At 41.2% G+C, this 24,951-nt stretch overlaps 1 protein-coding gene across 1 annotated transcript; it reads right to left on the minus strand.

Annotated features, from left to right (window-relative positions):
• Positions 1-607: 607 nt before the first annotated feature.
• LOC139732840 (AP-1 complex subunit beta-1-like) lies at positions 608-24,487 on the minus strand. Its single transcript, XM_071643681.1, has 18 exons — positions 24,405-24,487; positions 23,050-23,208; positions 21,275-21,410; positions 19,908-20,153; positions 18,748-18,872; positions 18,207-18,342; positions 17,524-17,678; positions 14,686-14,902; positions 13,891-14,069; positions 12,752-12,953; positions 11,334-11,590; positions 9,715-9,937; positions 8,501-8,626; positions 7,951-8,096; positions 5,433-5,647; positions 4,482-4,568; positions 3,466-3,620; positions 608-1,859 (listed from the first exon to the last, which is right to left on the minus strand). Exons 2-18 carry the CDS (start codon positions 23,190-23,192, stop codon positions 1,785-1,787), a joined length of 2,823 nt encoding a protein of 940 aa, XP_071499782.1. The 5' UTR covers positions 23,193-23,208; positions 24,405-24,487; the 3' UTR covers positions 608-1,784.
• Between the last annotated feature and the right edge of the window lie 464 nt (positions 24,488-24,951).

Consider the following 24,951-nt stretch of genomic DNA (forward strand, 5'->3'; position numbering starts at 1 on the left):
TGAAACAATATTTCTCACTAAAGTCTAATAATGTGTGAAATATACTAGAGCAATAACCCAAAACTCTTGCATATAATATTCTCAGAATTCATAAAGGATTGCAGAGGAAATAAATCTCTTTAGTGCTCCCTCATGGACAAGAAACTTGGTTGGGTCTGGTTCAGGCACCAGTCAAGAAATGGTGCAATCCAGTCATTACATGCCTGTGTGCTGCATTGATTCCATTATGATTTGTACGAGTCATGTGCTGATGTAGCTCACAGAAGTGCTGACAATCGCTGGATAAAGCGGGGAACAATTCACCTGGTTCACAGACAAGCCTTGAAACAAGACTAGCACTGACACACAAAAAAACCATGCAAATCCAGCACTGTGCTGGAAAATTCCCTTTTCCAGCAGTGATGTAATTTGCATACTTCACTAAATTTGGCAGGTAAATGCCACATAATTGTTAGGCGTTTTGTACCTTTAATACACTGATGGGAATTTTCCCACCCTTTTTTCCTCCCCATCATTTCTTTTGCTGTTCTATCATTTGAGTGTGTGTGCATGTGTGTGTGTGTGTGGGGGGGGGGGGGGGGGGGGCGGCGGCACATGACTAGCACAGTCAATAAGTTTGCCTCTTTTAAGTGGCCCGACTGGCGTAAGGTTGTACCAGACCATATATCACTGGATTACGCAAGGCACAATTTGTAGAAATGCGTATGACTCTGACCAAACAGATCAGCTTCATAAAACTGACCACAAATTCTGCCCTGTGGTCTATTACCACTTGTGGGTGTTCATATGGACTTCATGCACTGAGCTTCATTGATGAAGGGACATCACTCTAATTAAGGTATTACTATCACCTTTTATAAAAAAAATAAATAAAGAGCAAAAAAAGACATTTCACCTGTTTGAAGTTATGCATGCTCTCTGAGAATTACAGTTGTACAGAGGTCTGTATGGACTGCAACAACACTTGATTATTAACCAATCTGAACATACTGAGAAAATGCAACATGATATGGCTGTGGATTGAGAATTGGCGGCAGTGTTAAGTCTTCCATGGAGTCAAATTTCACGCATTGTAGACATCTATAAAAAAAAAAGGAGGGGTAGGCGAGCCTTGTCTTAAGCTCACAACAACAACAACAATACTGTTAACATTGTTGTCTTGGCCCAAGTATTTTCAACACAGCGTAGTGCTGGCCTGGTACCTACGTGTTGTAGGTAACACTGCCAGCAGAAAGGGACCACAGGACCACAACACACTGCAGAGCGGATCTTTCTGCAGGCACACACACTGCTTTGGAACAGATAACGTTTCTTATCAACAGGGAGGTGATAAAAGTCCTTAGCTGCCAACACACGCTGAATTACCCAAACAAACAACACTTTAAAAAACAGGATCTTGGGGGGTCACTGCTTTGAGGAAGAGTCTGTGGTCTAAGTAGGCCTGATGATATGTATATGAAAAACAAAATATTTTTTACAAGATTCATACAAACATTACTTCTAGAAGGAGGCGAGGGTATAGGGGAATATCAATTACACGTATATGTAAACCATATGATCCAGCAAAGATGAATGCTACAAAGTCTAGCAAATGATAAAGCGTGGTATGTGTTTTCCAACACCTGTATGTTGCCACCTTGGGGTACACCCACTGATGTCTTACATGACAAGGGATCCAATGTGGAAAACATTTTGTATTCATGATTCATCGCCCCCCCCCCCCCCCATAAAAAATGATAGAAACAATACAACAGAGTAACCAATCACCACATCACATAAAGTCGCTAATTGGCCAGGATCCTTGTGTACGCTTCCTGGACGTCCGGCACCACGTCCAACGCCCTGGTCTTGATGGCAAGCTGGACAGATGAAACATGAGAGCGAGAGAGAGAGAGAGAGAGGGGGGAAAGGTTTGTGCATGTGAGAACATGGGCTATACTCAATGTGTACGATATCTGCAGCAAAATGCAACAATCATTACCCATGAAGATGGAAACATTCATCAATTCCTACCAAACTGCAATGGTAACTCTTTATCTTAAAGGGATTGTATAGTTTTGGTTGAAACCTAATTCTTAGGTTTCCAACATTTTTTTTTGTGAGATAATGAGAAACCTCTTATGAAATATGAAAGAGCATGTAATTCTGTGAGGAATTCAACGTTTACTAGATAAAAATTGGTTTTGAAATGGCTGAGATATCCAAAAAAGAGCGATTCTTATAGTGTGGGACCCATACTTTATCACGATCGCTTTGTTTTACTTTGTTTTTGGATGTTTCAGTCATTCCAAACCTGATTTTCATCTAATAAACTTTGAATTCCTGTTAACCCGTTGAGGACAGATTGATTTTGCTACAACACGCATTTCCCATAGACACCTGCCCGAGTATACTCGGGACTCGTCCTCAACGGGTTAAAATGGTATGTTCTGTACTATATCATAAGTGTTTTCTTGGTATCCCGCAAAAAGTTAGAAGCCCAAATTTCATCTCCACCAATACTGTACAATCCCTTTAAATCAAACCTCCTAGACCACACCCTCCCTCCCCTCTTCTCCCCCATAGTGGTTACATGAGGGTTACAAAGACTGGTTCTGTCTCAACTTTTTTTTTAAAGGGAAAAACAAAACAAAACAAAACAAATTAAAAATAGGGAATTGTTCAAACTTTAATGTTCAGAGCAATACATCATGGTTGCTTGCCGCAGCAACCATCAACCTTGCCCAACGGCATGATCACCACCTCTTCCACATTTACACTTGAGGATCATACTTCAGGAAGATGTTTCAGCTCTTTTGCTCGGAAAACTGAGAGATATCGTTACCACTGGGGCAGGATCTTATACAGTGCACTCCTGTTATAATAATGAACACAGTTATAACAAAATTCTGGTTCAATGAAATGAAAATTCAGGCCTCAACATTACCTGCTCTTTGTTTTTTATTGTTTATCTATTCGCTTATAGCGAAATTTTGATATACAGTGGACTCCCGTAATAACGAAGTCCTCAGGACCGGCAGTATTCTTTTGTTATATCAAAATTTCGTTATAACCGAACAAATAAACAATAAAAAACAAAGAGCACATAATGCTGCGGCCTGACTTTTCATTTCATTGTAACCGGAATTTCGTTATAACCGTGTTCGTTATAACGGGAGTGCACTGTAATGAAAGAAAACTGCTGATCCTGAAGACTTCGTTTTAAAGGGAGTTCGCTGTAGTAGTGGACACAGCGGGACATACTGTAAAACGAGGAATGTTCGCGTGCATTTTAATTTCGCAAATTTCACAAGTGGCAACATTCGCAAAATTAAAATGCACGCGAAAGTTCTTGCCTACACAATATGCATTGGATGCCAGGGGCAAGTCGCGAAAATTTCATGCTGCGAGAAAGGCCGTCGGCTCCAATTTGCGATAAATTTAACGCCGCGAATATATTGTGTTTTACAGTAGTAGAAGGCTTACCTGCACGAGGGGATTGCCTGGCACCATCTTCAGTTCGGCCAGGACCCAGATGCCATTGGTCAGCTTGATGGACTGGTACAGCATGTCTTGGCCGTCCACTGTCCGCTTGGCCACCGTGAAGATGTTGTTCTGCTGGAGTTTGGCCTGGGCGCCGTCTGCAGCGCACACATAACCAACAAACAGGGGGAGTGCCCATTAGCTTTACAAATCACATCATGCCCAGCCTGCCTACTGATTAATAATAGTAATACCAATGCTGCACACCGGCACTGGTCCGACGGTCCACGACCAGTAAAAATCAGTGTCGCACAAGTAACCTTTTCAGGAATGAACCAGTGAAAAATGGACAAACTGGATATCTATTGGTCCAGCAGACAGGTTGAACCAGTAGAAAAAATGAGTTTGTGTGCTACCATGATAATACTGATAGAAAATAACCAATATTTATATAGCACCTTTCCAAGTAGGTTCAATGCACTCAAACAATCACAACAAAATACAAGACATCAGCAGTATATTTATTGAACTTGACAAAAGCGAGAAGACAAAACAAAACCTATGCACTGATGACAAATACAGTCAAACCTGTCTTAGCGGCCACCTGCCGTATGCAGCCACTGAAAATCTCCCCAAGAGAAAAGTCATATTATAGACGCTGTGTATAGTGGCCACCTGTCTAACATGGCCAGCAGCCACCAATTTTGACTCCCGTGGTAGACTTTAAACTGTCTATGGCGGCCACAAAACCCACACGGAGCTGCAGCCGAGCTGATAATTCATCACGCTTTTTCGCTTTGCAGTCATGCCTGTCATTCACTCATGGCCACCGCTACATTCACCCACCATTCAGTCATAGTAATGCACTCAATAGTGAAAATCTTGCTTGAAGAAGGCCTATGCATGCTACTGACATACTGCGCAACAACTCGATCAATACCGGCATTGTTCAATGCATGAAGCACATGCAGCAATTGCCAAGTCACTCATATGTTTTAAACCACAATGTAACCACTCACCTGAGTTCGTGTTGACGTTCGGAATTTGATGTTGCACTTCATTGCTGGGAGGGATGTCTTTCCACGTTGCCAGGAACACTTTCCTCTCTGAATGGTAAACATAGCAAACACAATAACAACACATTTACAGTCTTCCAGACGAACAGAAAGATATTGGGGTGAAGAAGGAAAGTGATGAAATAGGTATACACAGTTTGATTGGGCATGTCTGAGAAATAAAACTTTTGCAATTATGCCAATTAAGTTACAATGTTTGTTTCTCTGAAGGAAGAATATAAATTAGGGCTAAATCATTTGGCATGATAGTTTGCTTAACTTTTCATGAACAAAATAAATGATGTCAATAAAACTTGACATCAAACTTTTTTTGCGGGCACCTGAGCTTTCTGAAGTACAAATTATTGAGCTGTACTCTTCCAAGAGTACTGTATGTTTATACCTTATTCTCTTATTCTCTGTTACCAATGAAAGTGAAATGTTTATGTTCTTTTCTAAAAATGAAATAAAGTTTAATTTGAATTGAATTGAATTGAATATATTCAGTACTACAGAAAGTTTGTACAATGTGTATTACATTGATTTTTGTGTTATTGTTTTTGAAAGAATATGTGATGGTGGAAATGAAAATTTGTATTTGAGAACAGAACAAAGAGCTCGGTGGTGATAGGAGTGACGGTAGTTGTGTGGTGTAGTGGAGGTGGTAGTGGTGGTGGTGAGGTGGTTCTAGTGTGGTAGATGTGGTGGTGGTAGTTGTGGCAGTGGTTGTGGTGACAGTGCAGACGGAGGGCTAGTGGTAGCAGTGTAGTAGTCATAGTGATGAGATGGTTGAGGTTGCGGTAATATTGGTGGTGCTAGTAATGGTAGCAGTGGTGGTAGTGGTTTTGGTCATGGTGGTGAGAGGTGGTTGTGTTTGTGGTGGTTGTGGTGCGGGGAGGGGGCAGGTTGGCTTACCCATCTGACCATCTTCCACAAAGAGGATGTTGATGGGAACGATGCAGCTGAAGTAGAAGACATCAATGTTGTTCTTGATGGCCACCTGCAGGTTCATCAGGGGGCTCATCTTCTGCACGGCACCCATGGAGTTGAGCTGCAGGGTGGTGTCGATGGACTGGTTGGGATTCAGCGGGCTGGGAATCGTGAGGGCCGTGTTTGGTGTCAGCCCAAAGCTGGAAAGGCAGAAAAGTACCAGGAATAGAGAAAATCATTTTAATTAACATGCATGTGAGGTGCAGAAGGGAGAAATAACAACCACTCACAAACTCACTCATTATCAATTCCAGAAAAATGGATGATGTGTTATTGTGCTGTGTTTACCAACAGGCACGCACGCTGGAATGCTTTCTTTGCCGAACAGCACAGATGCTTGGAAACTCACCATCCGTGCCTAGAGATTACCTAATCCCCCTAATCCCTATTGTGAAACCTTGGCCTTCCTGTTGGACTGAGGCACACTGCTACATCCGAGTGAGCTTATTAACTTTAAGTTGAGGTGGATTAAAAATACTGAATGCTGATGAAAGAGAATGGCAAGTGAAGAGCTTCGCACAAAATCAGTTACAAGGAAATAACCCAAAATGTATATGCGGATTTAGTGTGTGCAAAAATATTACAAGAAGACATCAGTGGAGTCTGAGGCAAATAGGACAATGCATTCCGTGGTTACGAATGTTTAAAATACTGGTTAAATCAATAGCTCTCACGGCTGGATAAGAAGACTACAACAATTTCTGACGTCACAGTAGTACAAAGACACACACAAAAAAATTGTATATAAGAGGATTTCCCATATGTGACCATACATCACAAAACAAAAAGTCGCATGCACTGATTTTGTGTCAATGTGGTGAAATGGGTCAATCTAGCCAGTCTTAACTTTTTCATACTTTCTGAAAGAGCAAGTCTTCTACATTATGCTAGAATTTGGTATCATAAAACGAACAGGAACATCGGTTTTTAGCAGTTTATCTCGAACACTTTTTCTAGAATACATGTAGTGTGGTTAGGTGTGTCTTTAGAGTTCCCTTTTCATTTCTCAAAAAAACCCTGTACACATTCTTCACTTTCACCTCTAATAACTTTAGAAAGGATGATGCTACTGCTTTGAAAGTTGGTCTTAATCATGGACAGAATGTGTTGATAAGGCATGCTCAATTTAAGCTTTATCTGATAATCCCTTCATTGTTGTTACTCCAGTGGTTTACATCCTGTTTTTTTCCCATTCATCGCGCAGCTAGCATGGATCGGCAAAGATTAAGCACTTGAATAGACCCAGTGCTTCAGAGCCAATTTTCTAAGTTCTTACTGTTAGAGAGTGTGTGCTTTCTTTCCAGTATTTAGATAGGTTAGGGGAGTCTATTTGAATTGAGTTATACATCATTTTAAAGCTTAGAGTCTGCTCTTTCAGAATATGCTCTCAACTAAAATTCCATGTCTGGCGACTTTTTGTTCGTTTTGTGATGCAGGGTCACCTGTGTTCACTTTTTAGTATAATGGAGGAGCACTTTAATCTCCTTCAGAAGGCAGGGAGAATATTTTTCTTTTCATATGGCTTATATCATTCCTTTTCTGTGACATCAGGATTGTTGTAGCTTTCATATTCCGCAATAACATCATATGGATTTTAATAACCAAATCTCATTAACTTTTGAAAAGACTTTCCACTTTCCCTCAAAACTTTACTGATGCATTCTAATACTTCTGCTTGCACTGAATTCAAATAAATGTTCGGGGGTTGATCCCCACTTTAAATGCCTCATAGTAAAGAATAACATCCCATCACGCTTTAACTTCACAATGATAGACTTGCAACTGTTGGCATAATAGACAGCGATGCTTTAATCAGAACTGGCCACTGAGCCATGCTTCTCACACAACTACGTATGCACGCTTCTAAAAGAACCCGATCATTGACATATCAATACAACATGAGCATGATTCACTGTAATGCTTCTGCTGAGCCAATATGAGAACATTATAGACTGAGCAAATGGCCTAATCCTGGACACAAATCATATGTAAGGGTGCGTTCGAGCGCTCTAAAGCGACCAAAAAGCATACCATACCGAAATGTGCCAGTTTTGGAGCGTTAGAGCACTCCTCTGAGAGAGCATACCTCACAAGTTATTTTCAGAAAAGGTCACACATTTTTGTAGCAAGAATGTCATTCACCTGGCACTTGAACTACTTACAGCTGTCCCCAACAAAGAGAATGATGTCTTTGCATTGTGACATATGCACATGATACGCGCATGCTTTACAGCGAACTTTTGGTACGCTTCTGGTACGCTTTTTGGAGCACATCGGGAAGTGGTCCACTTTTGGCTCGGTACAGTACGGTACGGCACACTTTAGGAGCATTCGAGCGCTCCTCTGGTGCGGGAACGGTACGATACGGTTCGCTTTAGGAGAGCATTCGAACGCACCCTTAGAAACATCTTGTGATACCTGAGTGCGCTAAAAATTGCCTCACCTGTTTTTGTTGAACTGAATGGCAAAGCCAGCCATCTGCTGCATGGCTCGGTTCTGGAATGTCATGTCCATGAAGGGCTGGCCCTGTCTCCGGCTGAATGTGCCTGTGATTTCCATGCCTTTCCCTTTACTTGCTGGTAGCCATTCCTGTCATTTGTAGAAGATGAAGATGATGATGATGATGATGATGATCAAGATGACAACTACGACATACCATAAATTCAACAATTACATCAAAGCTCCCTACGAAACCTTAAAATGCTAATACTGATATTAATACCTTTTCACATAATTTCATTGATACCAGTAAAATTGATAATGATTATGATAACAACATCATCAACAACAACAACAACAACAACAACAACAATAATAATAATAATAATACAATAATAATAATATCACAATAATAACAACAATAATGAATAGTCATAAAAGTAACAACAATATCTGTTGTTGTAACTTTTATCACTGTAATTAAGACGATAATAATAAATGTTAATGATGCTCAGATTTCTAAGGCTGCATACGGGAATCAAAATCATACTTACTTGCTTGGTAAGAGTTATTCCGCTACTCGTGCTTCCTGCGAGACCAAAGATGTCGCCCAAGGCAGCCATGCTGGCGCCCCCTGGAGGCGGACCTGCAGCAGCCGTAGGAGTGCTGGTGCCTATAATCTTTGGGAGATGAATAGAAGAAAGTTGAAGAAAAGGTACATGAAAAGATGTCAGCAAAACAAGCATATGATGAGTAAAAAGTTTAGAGCACAATCTGAATAATACCACTCAACAAACATTAATGGTCAGGTGAACAGGAGATACAATTGTAGTGACACAGACACATGAAATACATGGATGTGATATGAATGCAGGAAACAAAAGAATAAATACCAAGTTCTTTTGAGCAGCACTAACTTGAATCAAGTCCAGGGGAAATTTTTCCAGCAAACCTGTACTAAACAGCATATCCCATATTGGAGAAATAAAGATGAATTGGTTCTGTACAAATTCAGGGAAGGAATACACAAATTTGTTGATTTTAGCAAAGGAACTTAACTGACATCTTTTAAAATGAGTTGCCAATTTAAGAAAATGTTATGAATTTAGCAATCTAGAGGGTTTTGAGTCTGCAATCAAAATCGATGATGGGATATATGACTTAATCTAGAGCTCAAATGAAAGAAAAAATCTTTTGTACCTTATAAAATACTTGCAATAAAATAAGAATGAACAATTATTAATCAAACACTGAAATAAAAACAATCATTAAAACAAAAGTGATTTGATGGGTCAACAAACAGTTCAAGTTACATTTGTGTCTATCTTAATGATGAGTATCTTCTTCTGTATGAAAGTAGCTAGCATATTTGTTGGTGCAGTTTGTTTTAAGATTCCCAGTCCAAGTAAGGATAAATATAAGGAATTTGCTGTGCCATCAATCATTCAAGTGGGAGTACAATCTCACAAGCAGTTATTACAAAGCTACACCACAGAGATATATGAAATCAAACAGCCAGAGAGTGAATGGGTTATGCACTTTCACTAATCCCTATTGTATCAGCTTAAAACACTTTGCGAAATGTACACCTATGAAAGTGGGTTGTTGAATTTTTCAGTAAAGTCTCTGAAAGTTGGGAGGGGGGAATTTACCGAATGCCATAGGGTACCGAAGTAATTATATCACAGTCTTTTGATATAGCTTGGGTTGGAACCAGGTGTGAGCGTGGTTTGGGGGCAACCACATGGGAGGCCGTGCAGCCACTTACTAAGCTTTCCATGCCGTCGCCGAGCAGGTCTAGCGCCCCCTGGCTTTCCTGCTGGGCGGGAACATTAGCGGATGACATCATGCCTGTGTCACCGAGGTCGATGCTGAGGAGGTCGCCGATGAGGTCGCCGCCTCCTCCTGGCTGTTGCATCGCGGGAATGACAGTGGTCTGTTGGATGGGTGTTGGCTGCTGCTCGTTCTCCGGCGACGTTGAACCGGAGCTTCTGTAGAGCGAGCACGCAACGTTCGTCATGAAATATTTTCCACTAACCTCTTCCCTCTCATCACTCCAGACACAATTTAAATCATAATGTTGGGTGAATTCATAACCCATGGCATTAATAACTAGAAAAGCACTCTGAGAGCGCAGACCTCCGCCAAGCATGCAACGTATTTCCAACACTACACTGATCTTGTTCTTCCATAGAGATACGTACACACGTACACACGTACACGTACACACGTACATACGTACACATAACATCGGTGCTGGGGGGAATTTCATGAAGCATTTTGGTCGGATATTTTTCTGACAAACTGTTACAAGCTACTGAAATCCTTGCATCTGATTGGCTGGGAGCAAATTTGTCTGACAAAGTTGTCAGACAAAGTGCTTCATGAAATGCCTCCCAGAAAGTCGACTGATTTCCCAATATAGAAGCCTTTGTTACGTCATAAGCCCTCAGCTACACGGCGCGCCTCGCCCCAGCAGAAACAAGAGCACGCACTTTAGTGCGCGCATGCAAACCTCAAATACGCGCAGCCTGAACTCCCAAGTTCATTGACCCTACCTGCCAAAACATCAAAAATCGTTCATAAATTCCCCAAAAATTATCAGATCATTACCAAAAGTTAATCGTTTGTTACTTTTGTCATTCTCAACCTTTCCTGGAAGTTTCAACCCAATCCATCACCTACTTTTTGAGTTATTTTGCACACGGACAAACTAACTAACGAACGAACGAACACACAAACCAACGGTAACGAAAACATAACCTCCTCCATTGGCGGAGGTAATAAATAATGTAAACAAACTGAGTAATGTTCATAGGCATGCATGCAACAACTTGCAATTTTCTTCACTCTTCTTTTTATATTCTGTCTCTGATTATACCTGTTACATGAAACAGGGACAACTTGGAAAACTTTGCTTATGTACCAGACTACTACCAATAGTCGCTTCTTACTAAAGAAACCAAGGGATCGACCAAAGGGAGGCAGCTTTATACGTAAATTTCTATCAGATGCTGAACATAAGTGGTGCGTCATCACATTACCTGTAAAAAGTCTTAGATCACAAAATGAAGAAACATGGGCATAAAGCTGACTTTGGAAAAGTAACCTTTCCAATTTTCTAATGATTAATTTTGTTGTTTTAATATTTTTCTTGCAATGAAGTAGGCCAATTATATATCAATGAACAGCTTAGAATCTGGAGAATTCATATCTGCCGAAAACAAGAAAACCCATTTTCCCGACATTGTGTGGCTTTCGCGATGAGGCATGACATACAATCAACTGTCGGGCAAAGATAGCGACACATCAGCAACTTCAAATGCTGGGGAGAGGGAACTGGCAGGAGGCGGCTTCGACCTCAACGAGCAAGAAACATTCACTCACCCCGGAGCACGTGTGGGTAGGAATCGCCGGGCGGCGGTGCGGCCCTCCACGAAGGCGCTGGGCGGCTTGTGGTAGACAGACGCCAGGCTGCCGATGTAGCAGATCAGCTCGTCCAGCAGCGTGGGCTCGATCAGGTCCGTCTCCTCGGAGATGAGCGGCTTCTCGGCCAGCACCACGTCCTTGGCCGCCGCGGGGTCCGTGGACAGCAGGCGCCAGTAGATGTAGCCACGGTCTCGCAGGTCGGGGTTGTCGCACTCCTGTGAAGGATTGGTGGCAGCAAACAAATATTGAAAGAATGCATTACAAATACGGTTCTAGGGCAATTACCTCCTTGGCAATTATCTTCACCTTTCCCCTAACCATAACTCTCATCTTCACTTTAACCTTTTCATGAACAAATATTTAGGAAGAGGGTAATTATCTTGATACGGGTATTGCTCTAAACTTCACACAGATATTGCATCGTGCATGAAAATGTTTACACACTCCAAACATTTTAATCTTCATCTTGTTTCCACACTCTAGAACAATGTCTCATTCTAGGCAGTTTGTCTTGTTCACATTCATTCCGATTATCAGTCAAAACTTGTGTTAGAGTGCTTCAATGCATCCTGCTGTAACATAAGTATATAAGACTCATTTCTCCGTAAAAGGTGTTAAGATTTTATTGTGCAAATAACATGGACACAACAATACTCTTTTCAATATTGATTGAATGAACCTCTCAAGCAAACAAACACACACTCCCTTTGGTAACACAGAATGCATTTCAGTTGTTTACATGATTGTGCAAATATCACTGGAGTATACCAAAATAAGAGGAAGAAAGAAAAAATATTTCAACACAGGTACTCTTGATTACTATGAGGAATTCTGAGCCAAATGCTCTTGAGTCGATGAGAGTTGAGAAAAATCTACGTACAGCAGTAAAACATCCAAAAGAACTCACAGAGCACCCTCCCCATTCAGAAGTAGGCAGGTAGAATGTTATGTGATGATCGCTCATGCCCTAGCAATCGTTTTTATCCAATAAGCTGCATGAGATTCACTCTGGTGCAGAAGATTGGTGGATACTGCTGTGGTCCAATTTGTTGATTATTGATCATCCAGAATGAATAATTACATAGCAACTAGGATCAGGTATGCTCTGAGATTGTAGTAATTTAAGCATTCCTTTTTGGCTTATATATTGCACTTTTGTCATTACCCAAATGAAAACATTTTAATACAGCATTATTTCATTTATTTCTTATACATACATACATACATGTATGTATAAAAAATAATGCTGTACAAAATGTAAGTGTACATTTTGGAGCAAAAATTGAAGTTCTGCAGGCACATGAAAACTCTTTTCTGACAGTCTAAGGTCTGGACCAATGCCATGCTACAGACCAAAATAAGGACCGGGATCCCACCTGCGTGGCCAGACTGAGGACGGTTTGGACAAGCTCCTGGGTGTCCTGGGGTCGCTTGAGGAACAGTTTGACGATGGAGGTCAGGAGCTGCAGCTGGACCTGGGTGTTCTCATCATGGAAACCCTCCACAAAGCTCTCTAGGAGCTCCTCGGCGTTGTCGATGCGCTCGGCGTACTCCCCAAGGATCCAGATCATGGACGCCCTACGCATGCCATGAAGATCAACATTTTGGTTACATAATACAACAGTAACAGCCCTTCCCCTCCATCAACAGATGAAAAGTACATGAGAACTGGCCCCACCGTCCCCCCCCCCAAAAAAAAAAAGAAAAAGAAAGGAAGCAGGAAAGACAAATCTACATATTCGGTGCATCAATCAGGGTTATTATTACACGATGCATAAGATGTATGAAAGACTGTCTGTGCCATTTATTTAGCAAGTCCAATTTCTTGTAAATCAGGACTTCCTTACAATTTTGTGAGTGTTTAATTTGTGATAGTGGAGTACAGTAGTGACAGGAGACATGTACACCTGCACATCACATTAATGTCAAGCTCAGAGTTATTAATATTGATTTAATTCGCGAATACATGTAGCACCCGACTCCCAGAATCCCCCCCCCAAAAAAAAAAAAAAAATACAGTATCTCCCAAGCAAATGTTGAGAAAGATATTACATACACAAATGGTTTTATAAATAGTCCACAACATACATTTATAATACGCATGTTTGAGTGTATGAATGAGCATGATATGTCTACTTATTAATTTACACAAAATTGATAAGCTACCCACAACATTGATGGGCATCATAATCATTAATGTCACATCATCACAGGCAGTGTGGACATGGCTTCCTCTGCGGTGGAATAGGGTCTACTGAAGTCTCCTGTACCAAGAATCACTGCAAAACCAGAAATTTTTGCATGCATGAAACTTTCTCGAATTTCCAACAGATTCGTGACAGTAAAATGAATGCGAAAGCTTTTGTGTAAACAATGCAGTGAATGCTAGTGCCAATTCATGAAAGTGTCATGACGTGGAAAAGGCCATCAGCTTTAGTTTTATGGCGGCAATATTTCTGGTTTCACAGTGTTTTGAAAACGTTGGCTTGCAATTGAACAAGAGAGGGAAACACACCTGGCTTCGGGCTCGTCCAGGGAGTCCAGGTTCTCGCAGAGGGTGGCGATGATGCTCTCGTACTTGTTAGGGTACTTGCGGAAGATGTCCTTGATGACCACGATAGCCTCCTGCACCACGTAGTTGACCTTGGTCTGGATGAGGTCCAGCAGGGTGCTGACGCAGCGCTCTGCAGATTGCTGGGAGAGGTCAGAAGAGAGGAAACGCCTGAGAAGTGAGCATTTTGGGCATGAGAAGTGGGCTTTGTTGGTGGAGAAATAGGTTGATGGGGTTTTCCTGTTTTGATTTGAAAGCATCCAATGTGGTCACAGTCAACACATCATACTAGTACTTGGCCAATAGAAGTCAAACTTTCTGCCAGTCTGTATGACAAGAGACTCTTTGTTCTCTGGTTTCAAAAAGAATGAAAGTTTCTCCTCAGTGAAGATAAATTTGTAACCCCTTCAAGTACAACAGAATCAAAGAGTCTCATGCAAGCAACACCGCAGTCATATGACCTGCAGAATTTTGTCACTGTCCTCATAGGACTCTGAGTCAAAGGATTTGGTTATAGTCACATTCCTTTTTGACATTGTTACCATATATTTTTGTTAATACGGTAGGTACCCGAGTATTTCAAATATCTGCTGCTTTCTTGCAACTTTCAGTTGGAGCAAACTTCTGTCCAAGTACTTATCCTTTGAGATCAAATCCACTTCGAAGAATTGACACCTCCACCATCCTTGGACCCATACAGGACTATTTCACAGATCACGATCTGATAGATGCATACAGAAGAAGTCAAAGGATTTTTACCTCAACCTTGATGGCGCAACGTCCAATGGCTCTGACAGACTTTCGCACGAAGTCCACGTCGACCTCAGTGGCGTACTCCTTGAGCTCGGCCAGGACCTGGGCGATGTTGCCCTGTGAAGCAAGCCGGATCATGATGTCTAGCTTCTCCAGCTTGACGTAGATGGGGTCATTGTACTTGACGAAGAAGACCTTCATCTCATGTTTGAGGATGTCTGGCCTGGAGGTCCACAAGGAAAAACAAACAGTTTCATAGTTCGCATTCAACATACAGTAGAACCCGTCTACGTACAACAACTGTTTAAGGGACACATGAAATGTGGTCATTATAGAAAGGTGGTTGTTGCTGGCAGGCTTGATGCAATTCTGTAAAAGTGGATATTTTCGTGTGACTAATCTTTCACGCTCGACCGTTCAACCCTAACCAGGCCGGGCTTTTTTGGGTGTTCTGTGGCCGGGGAGGGGTTGATTCAACCCCCCCTGAGATCTTGGCCGTCGATCGCGCAATCGCCATGAAATTTGGCACGTGCATTACCTGCGGCGTAATCTACAAAGCTATACAAAAAGAAATGGAAATTTTTGTCATAATAATTAATTATGGTAATATATGCGTAAAATCATACATTTTGCTCTAAATCAGAAATTAAAGCTCCTAGAATCCTAATTTTTGGTGAAAACATTCTTTGTAGCATTCCTAACAATGTACTTGAAAAAAAATTTGGTATCAAAATCAATTTATGTATTTTATTGTTTTATGAATTTCTTATGTATTTCTTTGTTTTTTCGACCTTTTGTTTTATCATTTTTTTTCCGCAAAATTTATGACAGAACCTATTTCCAGCGTAATTATGCTAAAATTAATTAGTTTCAGCCTATGAAAGTGAAAATAATCATATGTTTAAGAATAAGAAGTGAAAACTCCATTTGCATAGACTTTATACACAAAATCACGTTTTTGAGCCATTTTCGGTCTGACAGGTATGTATAAAACGTTATGCAGCATCGTAACGGTATGCGCGATTTTCGCGAAAATGGTGTCAAAAGATGCGCGAGACTTGAAAGTAAAAAGTCAGCAAACGGCGCGGTCAAAAAATTTTGCATGGCGGAGTAGTCGCGAAAAATGTTCAGGGGGGGTTGATTCAACCCCCCCCCCCCCCCCCCCCCCCCCGGCCTTTTTAGGGTTAAGAAGATTTTTTAGGGTTTTTAATTCCGCGGAATCAAGACATCAAGTACTGGAACATATGGCAAGCAGAAATGTTTGCGTGCTTTTATTTTCACACTAATTTCTGGTTGCGCGAAATGAGAAAAAATTTCCACATTTTACAGTAAACCATTTTGTTCAAAATATAAGACCATCGACCAAATTACTATTTGATTTCAAGGGAAACTATTCCCAGTCATTTGCGTTTTAATCATTCTGACTGCTCCTTCAAATAATCATCTGTTGATTTTGCGGTAGACAAGTCTAACATGATGGCCAATAAAGCAATAAGTAAGCTGGTCAGGCAGCGCAGTACACAGCTGATGGCCTTTGTACACAGCTGTCAGTTGTCCGGCAGAAACCAAATCTGTGGTCACTGGTTGCCTTAGGCAGTTGGCTATCATACACATGCCCTTAACTACAGGTTTTCTGTGTGAGGGATTTTGATGTGATCGCTGAGGGCAGGTGGTCAATATACACAGGTTGTCGCTAGAGCAGGTTTGACTGTATGTGATACAGAATCATTCTTGATGCTGTGGAGTGTGTAACATATACTATTGCAACTATGCATGCAACAACCTTATAACACAAAGTGGCTTCTGAAATCTGATTTCAATTGAATCGATCACATTTTCCATAACACACCACGTGTGACAGCCCTACCCCTCCCCCACCAATCATAACACACATGTGACAGCCCTACCCCTCCCCCCACCAATTATAAAACACCACGCGTGACAGCCCTACCCCTCCCCCCACCAATCATAACACACCACATGTGACAGCCCTACCCCTCCCCCACCAATCATAACACACCACATGTGACAGCCCTACCCCTCCCCCACCAATCATAACACACCACATGTGACAGCCCTACCCCTCCCCCCACCAATCATAACACACCACATGTGACAGCCCTACCCCTCCCCCACCAATCATAACACACCACATGTGACAGCCCTACCCCTCCCCCACCAATCATAACACACCACATGTGACAGCCCTACCCCTCCCCCACCAATCATAACACACCACATGTGACAGCCCTACCCCTCCCCCACCAATCATAACACACCACATGTGACAGCCCTACCCCTCCCCCCACCAATCATAACACACCACATGTGACAGCCCTACACCTCCCCCACCAATCATAACACACCACATGTGACAGCCCTACCCCTCCCCCACCAATCATAACACACCACATGTGACAGCCCTACCCCTCCCCCACCAATCATAACACACCACATGTGACAGCCCTACCCCTCCCCCACCAATCATAACACACCACATGTGACAGTCCTACCCCTCCCCCACCAATCATAACACACCACATGTGACAGCCCTACCCCTCCCCCCATCAATCATAACACACCACATGTGACAGCCCTACCCCTCCCCCACCAATCATAACACACCACATGTGACAGCCCTACCCCTCCCCCCACCAATCATAACACACCACATGTGACAGCCCTACCCCTCCCCCCACAATCATAACACACCACATGTAACAGCCCTACCCCTCCCCCACCAATCATAACACACCACATGTGACAGCCCTACCCCTCCCCCCACCAATTATAACACACCACATGTGACAGCTCTCCCCCTCGCTGCACCCCTTCTCTTCTCACCTCTTCTGCACGATGAGGTTAATGTTGCGGAGGGCCACGTACTGCACCTCCGGTTCCGCCGAGAGGAGGGTGACGAGGGGCGGGGCCAGCTTCTTAGTCAGGGTGGAGATGTAGTCTCCCGCAGGCTCCATTATTTCCATGAACTTCATGAGGACCTGCGAGGCAGAGGCGGGAAAATCGGGAAAGTCACACTTGAGGTAATGGGATGATGGTAGTGGATGTAAGTGCACTGCAGAGTGTGGCTGCCATGATGGTGGACATCACACTTTTAGGGACAGAGTAATTGTGACATTTCTGGGCAAGAGCCTACCTACAGACATAAGTCTCATTGCTTGATAAGTCTCCGGTGGGCACATATGGGTATGAGTGTGTGTGTGCTTACAAAAAAAAATAAAATGATGTACTGTATACACCATATATTTCAAAAGGTTGTTATTTTTGCAAATTTTGTGAGTTGGGTGTTATTCATGAATTTAACAACACGCAAAATTATTAACTCAGATCTCGTCATGAATGTGATCATGGAAGCGTACATTTCTCCATCCATTACTGTAGTCCAAGATTGTAAATTCAACCACTCGGAAACTTTCGGTAAGTCCCAATCCGAGGAAAATTATATGGCTGAATATATGGCATATATACAAGATTTAGCTGTCACAACATATTCTCCACAGGATTCCTACCTTGACGGCAGACAGAACAACAGCTGCGTTGGCATGGGCGAGGCGGGGGGTGACACGCTCGCAGATGCTCTGCGCGTCACGCTCATCTTTGGGGGTGTAGTTGGCGAGGGAGTCCAGGATAAAGATTTGTCCCCATCTGGAAGACGAAGGAGAATCATGGATGAAGACCTTTCAATATTGAGGATTGTATTACAATCGATATCTCTAGTTTGGGCTTATTTAGTGTGGCCTCCGAGTGGTTACAAGTTAATATTTGAACAAACACAGAACACGGGGAGTCCCCTCCAAAGCACTGGGAAGTGATAATGTTACTTCTTGATAGTTTTTGATCTACAACCACCTCCCCATGTATTAAAGTCATTATTGCCCCATCATTGCAAAACAGTAAATATGAATTTGCAAAGGGAACAAGGTATTTTGTTTGTTTTTTTTTTTATTTTGCATCAGACGAGGACATTTAGCGAAGATTTGAGAGTAGATCAATGGAAGACTTGCAAGGCCATGACATAATCAGCTTATGAATGAAACCAGTTGTTCTTACTCAGTGCACTCATTGAGAGCTGTAAGGAGCTTGTTGATGGTCTGTGTGTTGAGGTCAAAGAGAGTACTTCCTGTCGGAGAGGCATCGTTGATCTCAGACAGAGCAGCCACAGCATTGGCAACAACCTGATTACAGGAGGTGGGTGAAAATAAAAAAAGAAATGCAGCAAAATTTCAATTGCATCAGCACAGAAATCTTAAACTGAACCACTCTTTTGGGATTTAGTCAGCTATCATTGCAGTAAATTGTATTGGAAAGAACCTCTGCTTCTATTTTCTTGATTGTGTTTGAAAAAAAAAGAGAATGAGGAATTTCATGGCATTCAAGACCTTGGTCATTCAAAAGTGAAAGACGAGTTGGATCATCATTAAAGGGGATGGCTAGTAACTGTACAGTGTCGGGGCGATTGTTAACGGGCCGTTAACAATTGCCCCGTCACTGTACAGGCATGCTAACCTGGAAACATTGATCTGCACATTACTTGAATATGAGACCATTCTGAAGCAAATAATTTTCACACAATAGATAATGTACTCTTAAATGAATCCCATAAGGATTGGAACAATCATCCCCCAGCATTCCCCCTGATCAGTTACTAGCCATCCCCTTTAAATCATTCTACTCTCTGAATGAAAATAAGATTTGGAAATGTGGTATACACATTAGCCTTGGACCACTGTAATCACTCTACCAACTGTAAAGACAATGTAAATGGAAATAGTTATGCATTAGCAGTAAGTAAATTTGTCATATGATAACTGGATTGTCATAATTACCATTAAATGGGCTTCCATCACAAATGTAACATGGTGACACAAATAAAGAAGTAAACATGCGACAGTCCACTTAAAATTCATTGTAAGTATACAATATGAATTATTTCATGCATGTGCAAGATATACTTTTTTCTCAATTGTAATTAATGAAAGAAACGTCATTAGTCCTTGAGCACAGGAAAATGAAACCAACGAATAATTTCTTCACTTCATTTCTCAAGCATAGGAAAGTGAAACAAATAAAATTCCTATTTGAATATAAAAGAGAGCAATATTCCCAGGGCACAGGAAAATGACAATCAAAGCATAGAGAAACGCAGTCAAAACAAATGAAACAAAATAGCAAGCCCTTAAACCATCACTCTTTGACAGCCATCTACTGACCATAGGGTTCGAGGCGGTCAGCAGGTCCCGCAGCTGGTCAATGAAGCCCTGGTCCTCCACCAGCTGAGGGTTGATGTCGTAGAGCTTGGCCACGCAGACAGCTGCCGTCTTCTGCACGTAGGGGTCCTCGTCCTTCAGACACTTGCGGAGCGGCTCGCAGAGGTACTCGGTGATCTTATCCACCCGGATGCAGCCCATGGTGCGGACAGCCAGGGCCCTGATCAGAGGGTTGGTGTCTTCGCAATCCTGTGAAGTGAGATTTTGTATTATGCAAAGTGACTTTTGTACTTGTGGTATTGTGGACCAGGAGGGCAGAATTGATGGTAAGTGCAAAAAGTCTGTAAAAGCACACTTTTGAATGTTTGACATAACATTGATAAATAAGCTAATGGAATAAGTAAGCATATGGCATGTGAATACTCATTGAAAAGTCAACCTTGCCTTAGTCAAAAACTGCCTTTAGAAGTTAGTGAAATAGTCTACTCTGGTAGATAGAAACATATGTAAATTCTGTGGCGTACAGTGTAAGTCGAAAGTCATGTAAGTTGGAGGATTTTCTCAGTTCCCCTTGGAATCAACTTGAGCAAGGTTGGCTGTATTGTGGACCAGCAGGGCACTTGCATAATCTAGAAACCCTGCAGAATTGACAGCTAAAAGCAAAAAGTCCAGTGAACATGCTGTTGAATGTTTGAATTCATAGATAAGCAATTTAATGGAATAAGTAAGCATATTGCTGAGTTTTCTTCACACAGATTGGATGAAATAAAACTACAAAATTAATACAACACATACTGCGATGATGTCAAAATAAGGCAGAAAATATTAAAGTTCTTCAAAGTGAAGGTAATAAGTCAATTTTTAAAAGAAATATCTAATAGGTAATACCTTCTGCCTTTCAAGCTATGTCACGCTAAAAGGTATTTTCGTTCAAATCACTGTCAATCCTTGCTCAGATATGACAGATAATGATAGATCTGATGACACAGAAAGCATTCAAGCATTTGAGAACTGAATCCAACAAAATTCAGTGCTTTTCCAGTCTCTTTAGAGCATTGCAAAAAGCCCTGCCATTTGTTTTCTGCCATAATGGTACACTAACTGCAAACAATTTGTCAAGTTTTGACATGTCAAAAGTTGATGCTTTGTAATCTATGCTTTAGTTGACAACCCATCAAATGCCATCGAATTGTAGATACCAATATCAATATCACATCACTCTGTCCTTTTGATCAATTGCAGATACCCACTTTCACAAGAAGGAAGAAATACTTACCCGTCATGACATGATAAAAATGACACAAGATGGCACTGATATTTGCTATGATTTTTCTTTGTCAGTTAAAAACAAGTGACTGCTGACCACTCACCTTCACAAATGTATTGACAGCCATGATGGCCATATCTGGCTGGCTCTTGGCATAGTTCATCAGGTACAGGTAAACCAACTTCTTGAGCTCCAGGTTGTCTGTCTGCATGCAGTTGACCACATCGGGGAACAGCGAGCTGTTGTGAAAGGCGAATCATACAAGTCAAAGCGGTCCTCCTCATGTCTAAATCTTCTAAAATGCCATCCACACTGTTGCATGTGACACTGAAGAAGTTTATAGTGACTGATAGAATGAACCATGTCCAAGACTTCCTTCCACACTCTCCACTTCAGAGAAAAATCACACCCCCTCTACAGCTGTGTCAGAGTGCATGGTTAAAACAGCCTGTCTTGGCTCAGTTGACCATTCATTGGAGTAGTGGTTTAAACCAACCTGAGAATGCCCCTTTTTGTGCACTGCATCAGCACACAAATATCATACACATTTGATTGGTACTTCTCCAAATAACTTTATGTTGATCATAGATGTAAATTTGTATGCATACCTGTCTGAAGTAATTCTCTGATACAATTAGCATATTGTCAGAAAGGGAGATTATTCGTATTTGGATATGTAATTGCAGGCACATTTGTTTTACATCAACTGAAAAGAAATATAGCCTCATCTCATCATATTATGCAGACCTACTCTAATTTAGGGGCTAACAGACATACTACCAGTGACACAAAATGTATAGCCTTTAGTTTGTTTGAAACTGTAAAAACCATATATTTAGTGAGTCTTAATTTCACAAATCGGGATTTCCTGATAATTGGTTGGTGAGTGGTTAAATCCATTATCATGGAGTGTAGTAATGTATGCAAGCACATCACATCATGTCAGGGTCAGAGTTGCTAATTTTGAGTGGTTTGAAATTCGCAAATAGCACCCAACTCGCAAAAGTCACAAAAATATAAACCTCCCAAAATACATGTACAGGGAGTATACAGTATTCCACAAGCAGTCTGCATTCACAAACAGCATTTTTCTAGACATATCACTGTTGGGATTCAGAGAAAGCACTTGTAAATTTACGGTACTGCTTCCATTTTCAAACAAAAACTTGTTGATGGATCATAGCACAAAAGTATTAATACTACTGATAAATAACACTGCATGATAGCGCTTTATAATACTGACGTTTCTAAGTGCATTAATAAAGAAAAAAATATTAAATTAAAATACAGCATTATGTACATATAACAACAAAAATTATCACACAATTTTTTTTTTCTAAACTTGAAAACACCAAAAACAACTTAAAGGGGAAATCCAGATGATTTTCATAATTTAACATCATGTAGTACATAAATCAACAGTTACATGTTAATAGATTTGTGGAATTTATTGTGGCTCTTGAGCAGAGAAACAATACTTTGACAAACCTTAAACAAATTACACTGAACAAGGATGACATAGGAGGCTCACATATTTCAGAAATGTAGCAGTGTAATTACATTACAATACTGCTTGGTTGCGAGTTCACCTGTGTATAATCAATGCATGCCTTCTTCTGTTGTTCTGCTTCCTTGAGCCCCAACTCGTGCATTCTTATGGTGACCCTGCCATGTCATCATCCTTGTTCATTGCAATTTGCTATAAATTTTGAAAATATTCATATTCTTCATCCCAATTACAAATTCTGAAACTCTGTCCTTAGTATACTGTAACTAATTTATAGTTGTTCAAATGTAGAAACTTGAAAATCATCTGGAGGTCTCCTCTAAAAATCTCTGAAAATCGAAGATGCTTCTCCCAAATGTTGTGGTCCTCACCTGACATCCTTGCCAACGGTCATGCTGGCGATGACCTTCTTCACCGCCTCCTTCTTCTTCTCTTTCTTGTCGCTGTTGAGGTCGGCCTTCAACTCGTATATCTCACCCTTCTTGGTGGTGGTGAAGTACTTGGAATCAGACATGGTGGCTTTTCATTCACTTAAAAAAAAATAAAATAAAATATGTAAACATGATGTCATAGGTTCATATGTACAGACAGACAGACACACACACGGCTTTGTTATGACAATAACAAGATGCTGCTAAGACGAACAGATTCTCTGTGCATATATGTACACAATTGTATGCAAACATCTACTGTACACATTTGGTCAATGTAGAAATCAAATAGAATGCTTTTCATTTTCAGTCTCAGGGGATGTGATGGAGCAGATCATTAAATGATAAAACAAGGCCAAAATAAACAATCAAATTCTGCACAGGACACCTCGCTGTTTACATTCATAAGTCCGAAAGACAGGTTCAATATTGAGCCAACAAGCTTCATCAAATGATGGTGATTCTACAGCCTAGTCTAATGGAAATGATACTGATGAATATCTATTTTGAGGCGCTAGGCCTATGCTATTGACAGTTGGCTATATTATCTTTGACAACGTGGGATTGAGCTGCGACAAGTGCTGCCAAGAAATACAAAACTGCATGCTACGCCAAACATAAATTCTACCCACAAACATGGCCCTAACCCTAATCACCTTAATCGTGAAAAATTACCTCACTTATTCACTTAGCTCAGTATCTGTTTTAATATTGCATGTGTCACATCACCTCCATTCACTTTACACGCCACGCAAGTGCGTGCGCACACTCGACACTGAATATCAAAAAAGCGGGATAATTTTTCATGAGAATGCCCCCTAATCCTCACATCAAACTAAACTAGATCGGCAATTGTGCACTTTACGACCCTGTAATTCACTGTCTGGAGTTAATGGAGTTTAATAATGATGATACCGTGCACCTACTATAGCCATAGGTTCTAATATGCCGTGGGATTGCTACTTTGTGCATCTATGTACACAACCAACTGTATGCATGCAACCGAATCTACTGCACTGTAACTCGTTTATACTACACTGTACCGGGATACCGGTACCTCCGTGGACCGTGGCGTTACGTGTATGATAGACTGCACTGGCTTTGCACATGTACACTGTATTAATAGTGTATGTGTATGGTCACTGCAGGTGCAGTGGCCAGTTATGAAGATCGAGTCTCAAGAATTTTCGGTAGCCTATCTCTGAAAAATAACAAGTTAACAATATAATTTACTCTAACACTAACTATGGGAAATGGGCAAATGTATTACAACAAGTGACATAAATGTACAATACCTGGAATGCAAGGAAAAAAGTAAATTACGCCCTCGAGAAATAGCACAGCGATGACTGGCGCTGAGTGCTCCTCCCTCCTTTCACTTTTTGGACGTTGATGGCAGCAGATAATGCGGCACCGGCGAGCCGTTCTGCGATGCAGCAGCTAGCTGGGCACCGTTCCCTCCCTCGATAGTTTTGTGCTTCCTTTATAACTGGACAAGAGAATGTAAATAAAATTAGGTCAGAAAATAATGAAAAGGTCCTGTATATCAGAAATATATTTTGTATTTTTGTATCATTTTATAGGCATATTTTTTTTGCATATAATCCAGTTGTTGTTTTTCAGTAAATGCAGATAGGAGCTATCATACAGGTATAACAAAAATAAACAAATATTAATACTAAGAATAATTTTAACGAAAACTATTTATGCCCTATCATTCATAAAACATCCAGTAGGTTCTAATCCAAAATAATAAGTCTAAATGCCAAGCAGATTTCGATACAGCAGTATTACGTTTCTCAACAACCACGCATTTCAGCTTTGCAGTCGCGATGCAGCAAT

Source organism: Diadema antillarum, unplaced genomic scaffold (genome assembly GCF_040938485.1).
Source record: "Diadema antillarum isolate AM-2024a unplaced genomic scaffold, OU_Dant_1.0 seq00000454_RagTag, whole genome shotgun sequence".
In the NCBI taxonomy this organism is placed as follows: Eukaryota; Metazoa; Echinodermata; class Echinoidea; order Diadematoida; family Diadematidae; genus Diadema; species Diadema antillarum.